The following is a 16,204-nucleotide window of genomic DNA, read 5'->3' as shown; positions in this document are numbered from 1 at the left end:
GTAAAATCTCTTTATTAGGTAAATTGTTTTCTGTATGTGTTGAATTATATAAACTCAGGGAAATGTCTGGTTTTTGAATCAAATGCAGCTACTGATATGATGACACTGACTCTCAGGGTTTTATTTTGAAGTTTACTTGATTGAAATGATTAGCAGAGATTGATCTTCACTTTATCACTAATATAATTCTCAATTTATTGTTTCATTAACTTAATATAAATGCATATAAAGCTTTCATAAAGCTGCCCGAGAATTCAACATTAATGAATCAATGGTACGGAAGTAGAGGAAGCAAGAAGAATGAATTGAGTGAAGTTTGACTTATCTGACTGTTTTGTTTTGCTTAACCCTTTAAAGCCAGTCGGAGCGGGCACGCTCCATTTTGCATAACTATTTTTAAATCCCAGTAGCACTGCAACCACGTAAGCTAGCGCAATAATATTTTTTGCATATGAAACCGGAGGAGGTGTACTTACACCTTCTGCCATCAGCTTCTCCTAGGTCACAGTTTCCTTCCATATATAGGTTTGCAAAAACAACATAAAAAGAACTTGAAGCAACAAAAAAATGTTCCAGAAACACACTTTGCCGATCCGATCAGCTGTTTGTAACACTTCCTATGTCCATCAGCACGAACTATCGCATGTCCGCCATGACCTGCCAGAAACTGGAAGTGACGTCTGTCACGGCTGGTAAGGCGAGCCGTGTGGTGTGGAGGAAGGAGGACCCAAGATGCAAGCAGTGGATGAAAATGCTAGTGAAGTTTATTTACAAGGTGTAGTGGCAAACAAGCAGTGGGGCATGACAAATAACTGAAAACACCTAAACTGGGAAAACTAAAATAACAGACCTGGGAGCATACGACAAAGGGACGAGAGGAAGAGGACGAGCAGGACACCAAGTAACACAGACGAACCGGCAACAGGCAGGAGAACACACGGGGCTTAAATACACACACCAGTAATCAGGGGATGAGAGACAGGAGGGCAACACAGCTGGGAGGAATCAGAGCTGACGGGACAGGGGAAATGTAAACTGAACACACTCACATCAGACAGAGACCTTCACAATAAAACAGGAAACTCAGACACGGGGAACCAAACAAGACACAGAACTAAACAGACAGCTTCACAAACAGACGGGGTGACATCATAGACAGACAGAGACACAGACGCAGACTCAAAGGCAGACCGAATATAACACATAGAACTCAAACCATCATCATCAACTAGAAAATGATAACAAACTAAAAGCGCTGGGTCACCGACCCAGGACCATGACAACGTCATTTTGCGGAAATGTAGTTTTTCATCATTGGGGCCTTATGAGCCTATATTTGTGTTTTTAAAAGTTATGTTTGACTTAATGATTTTCTGTGTTGTTTCTGGGATGCTTAGGACTCATATTGCACTGCTGGAAATAGTTTATTTTGATGCATATGCTGTTTTCTTTGCAAATTTGCACTATAATATTTATTTTAATTTTTCCTGCCAGTATATGAACATTGGTGTATTTCAAAAACAAAACTATGAAGACACTCAAAATAAATTTCCTGTGGTGGGAAACTAGTTTGTGCAACTTTTTGGTATTTACAGTTTTGAGGGATAAGCCTCTTAAATTTCTCTAACTAGAAATATATGTTAAAAAAACAAAAACAATTTTCAATTTTTCATAGTTTATTGCACTTTTTTGCAATTTATGTAATTACTATGCACTTAATGAATACATATTATTAAAAGTTGAGCTATAATGGTTGTATTGATGTATATCAACTTGAAATGCTCCCAAAAATGGCTCTACAGCATGTAAAAATATTATATAAGCTCTGGCGGACTTGGTTCTATGGTAGGACTTAAAGGGTTAATGCGCCTTATGGTCTGAAAAATACGGATGGTGAAACTGAGAAATTTGTATCTGGAAGGATGTATTTGTTGGCAGCAAAAAAAAAAAAAAATTGAGTTGAAAGAAAATGAAATGGAGTGTTTCAGAAGTAAAGATGATGGCCATGTAGGTCTGTGATCAGAAGCCTAAACCAGCTGTCAAACACATGGTTAAAACGAGTGTTAAAACAAAAATCTTTTCTTTAGAATTACACTTTAAACTATTTTAAAGGGGATTTGTTTAAGGTTTTGGGTGTTGGGTGTGTTTGAAACCTGCTCAGCAATAATGCTCTAGACACAGGGAGTGTATACATGACACCTTTTTATTGATAAACATAAAAAGTTCAAAGAATGGACTTGTTATGGATAAACATAATCTTCAAACATAAGTTTCAAATTCTTATTAACACAAATCTAAACCTTTCTCTGTATTACTGATTTGAACTTTTTCCTTCTCACATCACAAAAGGTATTTAAAATAAACCTTGTAGACACCATTCAGAAAACTTAATCTAGATCATTTGTGGTGTATTATTTCAATTATTTCCACTGAATAATAGTTAGTCAACCTATAGTAATTGTGATGTCCAAAGTCAACAGAAAACAATTTACTGACATTAAGATACAAATTACACTCTGTTCCTGTGTTTATTGTCCTTTATCTCCATATTGATGTACAATTAATTACATGCAGATGAATTCAATTCACACCCATCATCATTGTATTTTGCAGGCCCCCATCTTCACTACCACAGCTGCACCTCCCACTAAAGCCCCAACTACCGCTCCCACTGCGGTACCTACTGGTCCCACCGCAGATCCAATAAGTGCTCCTGTAGCTGCTCCATAACCCACTCCACTAATGGACACACCAGTTGCTAGAAATAAACGACTAAAGCGGTTGTTTTTTTCTGCCTTTTTTCTTGCCTCTGCAGGAGTTATGGATAAATTTTCTCTCACAATTTGTTTTATCTCATCTACAATAGCTTGATAAGCCTCTTTGAATATTTCATTGGTATAGTAGCTTCCTCCGTTGTTCTTAACCATCACATTGATCTTTTCCAGCAGCTCTCTGACCTGAGTGGGTTCCTTGTTTCTGTTGTTAAAAACATGATATCCTCCATGACACTGACGGATGAAGTCAGAGAGAGCTTTACTTTCTTTAATGAAGTCCTCTATGTTGACTTCATCTGCCTCCAGATTGTCTCCATAAGTGAACAACACCATAGTGTAATGGTTTGCTTCCTTGCCAAATATCTTCTGAATCATTTTCACTGTGCTTTGTTCTTCCTCTGTAAATCGGAATGCCTGCAGCACAACCAGGAACACATGAGGACCAGGAGCAGCAAATAAGATGCACCTAGCAATCTCTGTCACCACCTCATTGTTACTTTTTACGGTGTCAAACAGACCTGGAGTATCGACTACAGCCAGTTCTTGACCTTCAAACTGACAGGTTTCCTTCTGACACTCTGTTGTTACTGAGGAAGGAGATGATGTAGACTTGAAAGCTTTTGTTCCTAAGATGGTGTTTCCTGCTGAACTTTTCCCAACTCCAGTTTTCCCAACTAGCACAATCCTAAGACCTTCCTCCACTGGTTCCTCTTCTTCCTCCACTCCTTGTTCACCTGTGTGGAAATTTCATTGATATATCAGAATCAGAATCAGAATACTTTATTGATCCCTGGGGGAAATTATTTTTTGTTACACTGCTCCATTTTAAACCAACATTAAGACAAGACAGACAATACACTAACTAAGAATAGTACAATATATACATATATATACATACATACATACATAAGTCACTCATAAATAAATAGTTGGAAAAGAAACGTGTAGTTGAGTAACATGTGTAGTTGTATATTGTGTAGTATAAAGGTATTAGTGACTTTTTAAATGTACCTCTACTTATCATCAGCTTGTTTCTTCCACACTTCTGAAGAATTGTCAGTATAATCAGAAAAATCCTGACCTCATTATGTGTAGTTGTTAAAGCTGCGAACATGAAACGTGTTCAGTTTCATGTATTCAGCCTGCTGTAAGCTGCTCCACCCAAATCATAAACTGTGTCACTGGATGTAAACAAGTCTGAGCAAGCCTGGTAACAAATGCTTTACATACCATCTCCAAGAAAGCAAAAAATCTTTGGTTTGTTTTATGACTATCTAAAATGTTAATTTCCACGGAGAAGCTGGAGAACAACAGGAGAATTCTGTCAACTAGCAACTCACGGTTTACATTGTGCTTTTGATCAGACAAAATCATCTGAAAACACAAACATGCATTTTTTTTTTATCTCTGTGGACCGAGCACAAATTTACTCATAAGAAAGCAGACTTTGTGAGGTTGTCTTTGTTTGCGTACTCTACTGAGCAATTCAGACAGTTATTGTACACATTTACAAGTTTAACCCAATACATCTCTGCCAAGCTGCGTTGCTCTTTATCTAAAGTGTAAAGTACACCTGAAAAAGAGTGTGATATATAGAGAGGCACTTACCAATCTGGACAACCTGTCTGTCCTTGTCGTCTTCCATAGTTTTGTTTCAGGCCGTCGTCGTGTGAAGTGTGACCTGCTGAATAGTTTCGTTTTCTTCTTAGCTTTCTTATATTCTGCTTCTAGTCCCCTCCCCTTAAACATGCCATTCAGACACACTTATGTAGCTGCCTCATGCCTGTGCCGAAGACATCTCATCCCAAAGATTATGTGTGTGTGTGTCAACCTTACATGCGCTCTCAATTCACCCGTTTCACTTCTGACCTTTTACCAGACAGAGAGACAAAAGCCACTCTCATATATGTCATAACCGAACTGAAACTATGTATATGTAATTAGGGCTGGGTATCGTCACTGATTTCTAGAATCGATTCAATTCCGATTCACAAGGTCCCGAATCGATTCGATCCACGATTCGATTTAATTCGATTCGATTCGATTTAAATCTGGGAAATTTTGACAGTCAGAAATATAATTCAGATCAGTACATTTACATATTTTTGTATCTATAAAAAGGAAGCTGACACTCGCAAGACTTTATCCAAGGTGTGAGCATCACAGCAGATGCCTTTGTGTCAAAGTAGCTGAAGATAAAACACAGAAAAACATGAAGGTGATTTTCCTGGCCTGGGATTTTATAAAAAATATTTTGCAGTACATCAAAAACCAAAGAAAACCATTAATTAATGAACATTACCTCTGACGTTACAGCGGTTTTATTAGAGACACGGCTAAGCATTTTGCATTTTGAATAATATTAAAAAGTTTAAATTTGTTCAGTATTGAACAGCAGAAATGAGGTTTTCTTTTTGGAAGAATGTAAAAGGGAAAAAAACAGCGGCCGACAGCGCTGTAAGCAACAGTAGACTTGTGCGTAACAAGCAAGCGAATAATGAAGAAAGCGAAACTGTTCGAGAGAGAGGGGGGGAGGGAGAGAGAGAGAGCTGCGCATCGCAATGGAAGCAAAACAGTAAAAGAGTGAATTCATGACGATGTTTATGTGAAGCGTTTGGATCTTCTTTTGCTGCTGGTTTGGTCAATATTGTTTGGAGAGACATCAAACTAACAGCTTTAGAATCAGCGCATAAAGGGCGTGAACACAAAGCGCCGACCCGGATCAGCGAGCTGTCGGCTTTCAGCCCCGACTGTGAGAAAGGCGACATCTAACTGATTCTGATCCGCGGGTCGCGCTGTGTGTTTAAGTCTATGTGCAGAATCCGTGTACCTGCTCTCATTTACTGTTTGGTAGTTCTTGAAATTTTGTGAGATGTCACCAGAGATTCTGGCATTTCGGACAAAATAAATTTATATTAAAAAATTGATTCAGGATTTTAATGAATCGATTTTACGTTATCCAAGCCAGAATCGATTTTAATCGATGAATCGATTATAAAAACCCACCCCTATATGTAATCTACTGAATAAATGTTTTAATCAAGAACCTCCACTAAAAGCTTAATAAAAGAATATAAAAGTATAACAGACAATTTGAATACCCTAGTTATTCACATAGCCTCATCTAACCAGCTCCTCAGAATAACCTGGACTTAGATTCTGCGTTCGGTTTCAGTTCTGCAAACTCTCTGCAAGCCTGCAGTTTCCTGTCACTCTGACTCTGTACAGAGTGTACTCAAAATCAACAGAATCAGCACATACACACTTAAGATTATAACAAGCATTCAAAAGAATTTAAGATTATAGATTCAACTCAACAGTTTAAAGTGGTTATAACTGCACCTGTAATAAACGCTAATTGGGTACCAAAATGTTTAAACATCTGAATGCACTATCAATGCTGTAGATTATATTATCAATGCCATGGTAGTGATGATTATTACTAACAATAGCAGCAAAATATCTCTCCACTCTCAATACACATTATTAAAACTGTGGTCAAACAGTACTTGTCTTGATGGAAGAAAGCAATTGATTCTTGCTGCCTGCTGATTCCTCTTCTGAACAGTGCAAGGAGTGAAAGGCAGTGCAAAGCGACGGAAAAATCATACTCTCTAGCTAAATACCATGAGTAAACAGACCAAGAGAACTAATGTGAGTCATTAAGCCAGGTTGCGTGTCAAGAGGAGCAGGAAGAGAAAAAGAGGAACATGTCTAGACATGTCACTAGGGATCTGAAAGAGTGCTGGGCAGAAAAGACAAGACATTACTTCTCCTTGTCCTAAGTGGATGGCTGGAAACTAACCGAGCCATCTGCACTACAACTTCCCAGTAAGGCCAAACAGATTGTTAACCGTCCTTCTCAGTAGATCATTCACTGTCAAGTAAGAGGCAGAGGCAGCAATTCTTAGACTAAAGTGTACATTTGAGTTGACCAATGGTCATGTTATGCCTGTGGTTCCTATGCACAATGGACTAAGTACTGAAAATGCTGCCCATGAACTCTCTTTGGGGACTAAGGATGAATATATGAAATTGGCTCATGGTAAGTTGAACTTAGAATTAGACTGAATTCTGTACATCTGTGAATAATAAGTTCATGATTTTGAACTGTCTAGCTCCTCTAACCTGGCCCGGTTAGTACAAGATAAGCTTTTGATTGTGCGTAATGATGTGTCCGCTACCTCACAGTCTAAAGTAGTGATGGGCAGATGAAGCTTCATGAAGCACTGAAGCTTTCCATCCAGTTGGTTCATCCCAGCACAAAGCTTCTTGAAGCTTCATTTGCTCTAGTAGGACACCTACAGGACGTAAAAATATTAGTTGGCATGAATTTGAAGAGTGTGGCCTTTTGCACACAGCCTGTAAATGTCAACAACAAGAGGAGTGTGTAAAACATCTATATTGTAGTGATGGCAGTATACTGTGTATATTTATACTGGCAGTATGGAAAATGATCATTTGGAAATGCTTAAAATGGAAACGATCATTTACTGTGAGGTGAGGTGTGGTTGGGGTGTGGACAGTAGTTGTGCTTTTGTAACGTTGAGGTATGGACAGCTACACACTGAGCCTCAGTCCTGCCCATATTTTATTCAGTAAAAACTAAATTTTCACTGCTTTTATGGCCTTTTTAGTGGGGAGAACATAGCTAGGATTTAATGATTTAACAAATCCTTTGAATCCTTTGTCCTCCACAATGCTAAATGGCTGTGAGTCCTCGATCACCATGGTAACCAGGTCTTCATCTATTGGAGATTGTTCCCCAGAGGAAAGACAATAAAGACAAAGCACAAATATAAATATCACACACATAACTTATTACAGCTGTATAATATTGTTACATCATTTAGTAACATTACTGCATGCTGTATTATCCTGGCATTTGATGGCTCACCTGGTCTTGCTGCACAATCGGTGTTCCCCTTATTCTCATGCAAAGCTCTGTAGTGCCTAAGCATGGATGAGGTGTTGTTATATCCCAGCTCCCTGGCACATAGCAAACACTTCACCTTGTACAAAAGTACAGACAGCTTAACATAAGTTTTATTGCACCATCAGTATCATGAAAATACATCTTCTGTAGAAATTTACATACCTTGTTGGGAGGAATAAAATAAAAATGTTCCCACACTGTCCTGGGAACGCCTTGGTGTTCCCCCAGATAAGCTGGAGGAGGTGGCTGGGGAGAGGGAGGTCTGGGCCTCTTTGCTTAGGCTGCTGCCCCCGCGACCCGGCCTCGGATAAAGCGGATGAAGATGGATGGATGGATGGATGGAATTATTAAGTCATGTACTAACAGAGACTTGGAGGAGAGAGACCTAATATTTAATAATCCACATTTCACTGTTTTACTCTTTGGTTCAGATGTGGATACTGTATTGTTCTTTCTTTGTGATTGTTTATGTTTAAGTTGTTTGTTGCTGGTTTTTAGTTTGTTTTTTGTCTCTTTGGAAGTCTCTATGGAGATGGGTTTTTTGGGGGGGGGGGGGGGGGGGGGGGTAGCAGGAGGAGAGAAGCTGCAGAGAGGCGTGTAAGACTGCAACTCTGCTTCCTGGTCCCAACTCTGGACAGTCATATTTTGGGGGATTTAATAAATTTGTCCATATTTCTAGAAATGAGAAATACTCCACCTCCTCCAGCTTATCCGGGGGAACACTAAGGCGTTCCCAGGACAGTGTGGGAACATTTTTATTTTATTCCTCCCAACAAGGTATTTAAATTTCTACAGAAGATGTATTTTCATAATACTGATGGTGCAATACAATTTATGTTAAGCGGCTTTACTTTTGTACAAGGTGAAGTGTTCGCTATGTGCCAGGGAGCTGGGATATAACAACAACACCTCATCCATGCTTAGGCACTACAGAGCTTTGCATGAGAATAAGGGGAACACCGATTGTGGAGTGTAGGAATGTTTAGCTGATGTAGAGTTTAGAAATATGTTATCATAGAATGTAGAATTATTGTAGAGACACTGTTTGTAAAGTAATAAAGGCCTTATTGTGTTGTGAATTTAGGAGTAGATTTTAGAAGGCTTCTCCCCCATTAAGTGGAAATTCCCCAGAGGATGCAAGGGGGGTTTTATGACCTCTAGGAAGATATCTTCACCCACAGTGTTTTAACTGTCACGCACACACATCCACACACACACTCACTCATGTGCACTCACACATACACACAGGTGTTTCATCTTGTTCTCTCCATAAACTTCACAAGATGCTCAGTTGAACTTTCCCTCCTCCGAGGTAAACTTTTATTCAACTCTTAATAAACTGTCATGAGTCTCCGCTTCTCACCTTCCGGTGTTACACTCTCAAGACTCCGGGTGGAACACACAGGTAAATGCAATTCCCATTGCTACATCCCTTTTCTTTTACAAAGACAATGAACTATTCATAAGTTGAGAACTCAATTTGCAACTGGAACAAAACTTAGACATGACATTTCTTTGTTAGACACAATTTTCTTCAAAAATAAAAATTCTTTCTTCCACTTACTTTTTTAGCTTTCTTTCTATTTTCCTTTAGTATTACTTTTATTCATTGTTTCCGTTTTGTTTCTCATTTCCTTTTTTTTTTCTCCCAAACAAGTAAACAGATCACAAAGCCATAACTCAAAATATTATCACAGATGTTCTGCTCTGTTCTCTAACCAGTAAACAAATCACAACATATAACTCAAAATGTCGTCACAGATTTTTTTTTCTTTTGTCTTTCCTCTGACAAGTAAACAAATTACAGCGTATAACTCACAGATTACCCCTTAATTGCATACATAGTCCTTCAAATATCCAGGTTGTTGTACTACCCGTCCTGACCTGGTAGTGCTGTTTTCTGTGTTCTCTTTGCTCTTTGTCGGCACAGTAATGTTCTGCCCCTCAGGCTGGAGATGTGCTGACATGTCTTTTTTGACCTCTGCAGCTCGCCTCAGATGGCGACGATTCCTTCTGAGGACTCTGCCGTTGTCCAACTCCACATCATAGGATCTGTTTCCCAGAGTGTTACACACTCTAGCCTTGGTCCATAAGTTGTGTGGTTCAAAAGGTTGGACTCGCACCAAGTCCCCTGGGTTTAATGTGTCCATGTCCTTCGCTGTCTTGTTGTAGTACTTTGTTTGTCTCTCTCTGTTTTTCATCAGTGCTAACTTGTTGTCAGTCACTTTGGGTTGCAACAATCTGTCTCCTATTGGGAGGAGTGTCCTCGTCCTCCTGCTTAACAGTCTCTGTGCAGGGCTGGTAGTTAAACCTTGTGTTGGGGTGTTTCTGTGGTCCAATAAGGCCAAATATGGATCCTGTCCAGCCAATTTCGCCTTTTTCATGAGTCGTTTGGCAGTTTTAACGGCAGACTCAGCTTTGCCGTTGCTCTGCGGATAGCCAGGTGATGAGGTATGGTGCCGAAATTCCCATTTCCGGCTGAAGTTGGCAAACTCAGTCGAGCTGTACTGGGGCCCGTTGTCAGAAAAAACAATATTTGGGATTCCCTGACGTGCGAAATGAGCCTTTAGTTTCCTAATCACAGTACTCGACTTGGTATCAGGTAGATAATCTATCTCCCAAAAGTTGGAGTAATAATCAACAGTTATTAGGTAGTCCCTACCCTCAAAGTTGAATAAATCTGTCCCAACTTTGGTCCATGGTCTAGTGGTCGGCTCGTGTGGTTTTAGTGTCTCTTTCTGTTGTTTTGCATCCACAGACCGACATATGTCACATGTAGTGATGTACTTTTTGATGTGGTCGTTCATACCGTGCCAGTAGACGCAGTCTCTAGCTCTCCTGAGGCACCCTTCTGTGCCAATGTGTGTTGAGTGAATTCGCTGGGTTATATCTGCCTGTAGTGCTTCTGGAATCACCACTCTCTCTCCCTTGAAGACCAATCCATCCTGTGTGCTCAGTTCATCCTGCAAAGATTGGAACTGGGTTATTTCAACAGGTACATCTTTCTTACAGGCCGGCCACCCCTTTTGTATTGTTTTTATCAGCGTTTGTAGTGTGTGGTCGGTTCTTGTCCCTGCCCGTATTCTGTCCATGCTTTCTGTTGAAACAGGTACATAGTCCACCATGTTGACCCATTCTGTCTCCAACTCCGTCTGGCTTTTGATGCTATCCTGCAGGTAGGCCCTACTCAGCGTATCAGCAAGTAGCATGTCGCGGCCTGGAACATATGTTATGGTTATATCATATTTTTGCAGCCTTAATAGCATCCTTTGCAGTCTCTTAGGTGCATGTAACAGTGGCTTTTTAATAATGTTCTCGAGTGGCTTGTGGTCTGATTGCACTCTCACAAGACGACCATATGTATATTGGTGGAATTTCTCCATCCCAAACACAATAGCTAAGCATTCCTTTTCAATTTGTGCATAACCTCGTTCAGTGAGCGTCAATGCACGACTTGCAAATGCCACTGGTTTTCCATGTTGAGTCAGAGCTGCTCCCAGTCCTGTCTCGCTGGCATCACACTGCAGCGTCAGCTCTTCTTCAGGGCTGTAATATTTCAAAACTGGGACTTGTGTTAGTTTTTCTTTCAGTCTTTTAAATGCATCTTCCTGCACGTCTGTCCACTCCCATAGGCTATCTCTGTGCGTCAGTTGTCTGAGAGGCTCACAGTCGTCTGACAGATGCTTGTAAAACTTTGATAAATAGTTGACCATTCCAACTAGTCTCTGCACCCCTTTTATGTCAGTTGGTGCTGGCATCTCTGTGATGGCCCGTACCTTCTCTGGGTCAGCTCTCCGCCCCTCTGCTGTGAGTAGATGTCCGATGTATGGTACTTCCTGTCTTCTAAGCTTGAGTTTTTCCACATTTAATTTGATGTTTCTCTCTCTGCAGCGTTCCAGGAAAAGTCTCAGGTTTCTGTCATGATCCATTTCTGCCAACTCAGTCGTCTCTCCTTTTCCAGTGATCAGGATGTCATCAGCAATGATGTATGTGCCTGGCAGGTTCTCTAACGCTTGCATCAGTTTGCACTGAAAGACCTCTGGCGCTGGGCTGATCCCCATCGGCATTCTCAGCCAACGAAAGCGACCAAATGGTGTTGCAAATGTCGTGAGATGGCTTGACTCTTCTGCAAGCTTCACATGCCAAAAGCCATGTTTCACATCACAAACTGTGAAAACTTTTGCTTTTGACACATCTGGCAATATGTCATCTATTGTCGGTAACGGGAAGTGACTATGCTTCAAAGCTTTGTTAAGCGGTCTTGGGTCAATACATATCCTGGGTTTGCCATTTGGCTTCTGCACTGTCACCATCCCACTGATCCAATCAGTACTACCTTCCACTGGTGCTATTATTTGTCTGTCTGCAAGGCTCATCAGTTCCTCTTTCAGTGGTTTCATCATCGACACTGGGACTCTGCGTTTTGGCAGTTTGACGGGCTGCACTGTTGTGTCGATTTCCAGCTCATATTCACCTTGCAAACATCCATCTCCTGTAAACACATCCTGAAACTCAGTCTTTATCTCTTCCAACAACCATGCGTTTTTCTCTGATGGAGCTGTTGTCACTGAGCTGTTCAAAGCACAGATGTTATCATAATTAACTTGTATTAGCTTCATCGCTTCACTAGCTGTTCTCCCAAGTAGAGGTGTTTTACAATCCTCCTCTACCACTTGGAACTCGACTCTGTACTTTTTGTTGTTTCTTGGGTTTGTCAGCTTGACCTTACACTTTCCTAATGGACACAGCCTTGACTTATTGTACATCACAAGAACCTTGTCTGTGTGCTCCATTTTGATGTTCGGGTTCAACAAGTTGATGGGAATAACGTTGCAGGTTGCACCACAGTCAACTTGAAACTTGACCAGGCTGTTGCCAATCATCATGCCTGCAAACAGCTGTTCTCGTTTTTTCATGTCTGATTCTCTGATCTGGTTCACTTCTACTGCAGTCTGTGTCATAGCTGTGACAGTCATTATGTCCTCACAGGAATCCGAGTCCTGCTCCGTCACTGTGTGGACCTTTTTTCCATTTTCACTCTGTCTGCTTTTACTCCTGCATGCTATAGCAAAATGATTTTCTTTGCCACATTTTTTGCATTTTTTTCCATATGCTGGGCATTTTGATTTGAGTCTTTCATGTGCTCTTCCACAAAATCTGCATGATATCTCTTTATCCAGTCTTTTTCTCTCTTTTTGTTTTACTGCATGCAGTTCCTCTACAGACTGTCCCGCTATTGTTTTGTTGTATTCTCTTGAAATCTCCATTGCTCTACAAATATCTAGACATCTGTCTAATGTGAGGTTCTCTTCTCTGAGCAACCTTTCCCTCCAACCGGAGCTGTTCGTGCCACAGACGATCCTGTCTCTGATCAGTGAGTCTTTTAATTGTCCAAAGTTACAGGTGCTCGCCAGCATTCTCAGGTCCGTAACATATTTATCAATATTTTCTCCAGGAGCCTGATTGCGTGGAAAAAATCTGTATCTCTCGACAGTCTCATTAACTTTGGGATTACAGTGTTCATCGATTTTTCCTCATCAGCTCACTTACTGTTACTCTTGCCTCAGCTCCGATCAGCGTTCCACAGAGCTCCCTGCCCCGTTCCCCGATCAGATAGTAAAACAGCTTCACTCTCGCCTTTTCCTCAGCATCCGGCAGAGCTAGTTCCGTGTAGAGTGTAAACTCTTCTTTCCATGTTTTCCACGCTTTAGAAAGGTTCACTGAATCCATACTCCACTGTGCGGGTGGCTTCAATCCATCCATTGTAGACGCCGCTGCGCTCTTCTCGTCAGCGTCTCACTTGCTGTCCTGAGCCGTTAGCACCTCCGAGGCTAACTAGCCTAGCTGGACGCGTCGATACCGTCCGCTCAATCTGTTGTCTTCAAAGCGCGGTGTGGATCACTCTAGACCCCGCTGCCACCATGTTTCATCTTGTTCTCTCCATAAACTTCACAAGATGCTCAGTTGAACTTTCCCTCCTCCGAGGTAAACTTTTATTCAACTCTTAATAAACTGTCATGAGTCTCCGCTTCTCACCTTCCGGTGTTACACTCTCAAGACTCCGGGTGGAACACACAGGTAAATGCAATTCCCATTGCTACAACAGGTATGCGTACACAGTCACACACGAGCACTCACATAGACACGTGGGAACGTGCACATAGGCATTCACGTGCTCGTGCACATAGACACAGACAGAGTTTGCAGCACACCGTAGAGGGGGTTTTATGATGGGGTCACTTCTATAAAGCTGGCTGTAACTAACAAAGGGGTGAAGATTTTTGCAGAGGGACACCGGCCTCATCTTCCCTTCTAGAAGTGCATGCTTAAATGAAGAAGAGTAAAGATGAATGAAGAAGAATGAAGATGAATAAAGATGAATAAAGATTTTGTAAAAATGACTACTGAGTCCGGTGCCATCTCTGGATGCTCGAGGAATAAAAAGAACCGGGGTAAAACTGATTTCGCGACAGGAGCAAGACCAGGTGAGCCATCAAATGCCAGGATAATACAGCATGCAGTAATGTGTTAAGGTTCAAAAATTGAGGAAGGAGAGTACAAACAACCATTGGTCCAGAAGATCTTGGTCAAACAATTGATTTTAATGAATACACACGTGTGGGAAGTCACTCTGTGCGCAGACCGCAAGTGATCTTCAACTTAATCAAAGCATACACAGATTTTTATAGCATCAGGGTTTGATTTACTGACGCCCCTTCATGCGTCACAGACAGGATATAGACATACGTCAATATCAAAACTACAATGACTTTTAACACAGAACATCATCTTCTATTTTCATGGCTGGCACTTCCTGTCTACCTTTCAGTTCCTCTTTCTTGCCGAGAAGACAAGGACGGTTCCTCTTTTACCGAGACACTTTCGCCGTTACAATCCAGACATGACTGACTAATCTCTCTCCTCTAAATAAATCTAACTCATGTGTGTGTGTCACGACCTCACATGCTCTCTGTGTCACCTCTTCACCTACTAACTGTCTGTGTCTCGTCCTCAAATACTCTTTCTCAATTCACCTGTTGCACTTCTGACCTTTTACCAGACCAGAGGCTCATCCTTATGTGTTACATCCTAACTGAGACTATGTATATGTCCTCTACTAAATAAATGTTCTAACCAAGAACCTCTACTAAAAGTTTAATATAAAAATGACCTGATATAAATGTTTTGTAAGCATGTACGCAGTTTTAACCTTCTATAGCTCCAAGTCACTTGCACAATAGATTGTCCGGACATCGCGCCGAACAAAGCTTCCAACCTCCAATTAATTGACCGAGCTCCAACTCTTTAATAAGCACAGATATGCAATATGTATAAAATAGTTATAACTGCACCTGAAATACAAGGTTAACATAATAACTGTATGCATAACATCTTAAGGCCTTCTTAAAGCTATCTGTTACATTGTTAAAGCCTCGTCTTAGCCTGCTGCTCAAAATAACTTAGACTTTCACTTCTGCAAACTCTCTGCAAGCCTGTTTCCTGTCAGCCTGTGACTTTCAGCCTTTCTGAAAGACACACTGTTTAAACCTCTGAATGCAATATAAACTCCAGATTATATTATTAATGCAATGGTAATGATGACAATTACTTAACAATAGCAGTAAAATAATTTCCCTGCTCCACAAATGTTACTAAATGATATAACAATATTATACAGCTGTAATAAGTTATGTGTGTGATATTTATATTTGTGCTTTGTCTTTATTGTCTTTCCTCAGGAGAACAATCTCCAATAGATGAAGACCTGGTTACCATGGTGATTGAGGACTCCCAGCCATTTAGCATTGTGGAGGACAAAGGATTTAAAAGATTTGTTAAATCATTATGTATAAAAGGCCCCAAAGTTCATATAATAGTTTTACTGGTGTTTATAAGTTTATATAAGTTCATGTAATGTTCCGTCTTCTGTCAGTTTGGGCCAGCCCACCTTCTAGTGACATCATCCGGTTAGTAAGGTGGGCAGTTTAATGGCAGCTGAGCAGTGTTGGTCCGGAGGGGGTGCACTGATTCCTGGGGCATGTTAGGTGTGCGTAAATGACAAGAAACCACACACACACACCCAGACACACACTTATGTACACCGGCTGTGTTATAGCCCCAGGAATTAAGCGGTGACAATAAAGTGCCTCAAACGGAACCTCAAGCTCTCTCCTTCTTTTGTGCTCTGGGCAATTTGGTCTTAAGTGGTGTTCTGGCCGACACACCAGGGTGACCGTAGTGCTCAAAGACTGAATCAGTGCCACAGCCGTGCCTATCTTTGATATCGCCACTACATTAATTGGTCCTTCGAGCCGGATGCACTAGGTTTGCCTCAGAGATGGAACCAGGCCCAGAGTACGAGGCTCGTGGCGCACGCCCCAAACGACATGCTCGCCCACCTGTGCGCTACGCAGATTATGAGGTGGAGTACCCAGGCTACATTAGCCAGGCATATAGAGAGGATGTAGAGCTCAGACACCAAGAGGACAAGGCC

At 41.0% G+C, this 16,204-nt stretch overlaps 1 protein-coding gene across 1 annotated transcript; it reads right to left on the bottom strand.

The window, feature by feature from the left end:
- Positions 1-2,255: 2,255 nt before the first annotated feature.
- On the bottom strand, positions 2,256-4,630 carry LOC143415619 (GTPase IMAP family member 9-like). Its single transcript, XM_076880914.1, has 2 exons — positions 4,383-4,630; positions 2,256-3,508 (listed from the first exon to the last, which is right to left on the bottom strand). The coding sequence occupies exons 1-2, from the start codon at positions 4,417-4,419 to the stop codon at positions 2,598-2,600; spliced, it is 948 nt and encodes a 315-aa protein (XP_076737029.1). The 5' UTR covers positions 4,420-4,630; the 3' UTR covers positions 2,256-2,597.
- Between the last annotated feature and the right edge of the window lie 11,574 nt (positions 4,631-16,204).

Source organism: Maylandia zebra, unplaced genomic scaffold, assembly GCF_041146795.1.
Source record: "Maylandia zebra isolate NMK-2024a unplaced genomic scaffold, Mzebra_GT3a scaffold01, whole genome shotgun sequence".
NCBI lineage: Eukaryota > Metazoa > Chordata > Actinopteri > Cichliformes > Cichlidae > Maylandia > Maylandia zebra.
This window is presented reverse-complemented; position numbering and strand designations above follow the sequence as displayed.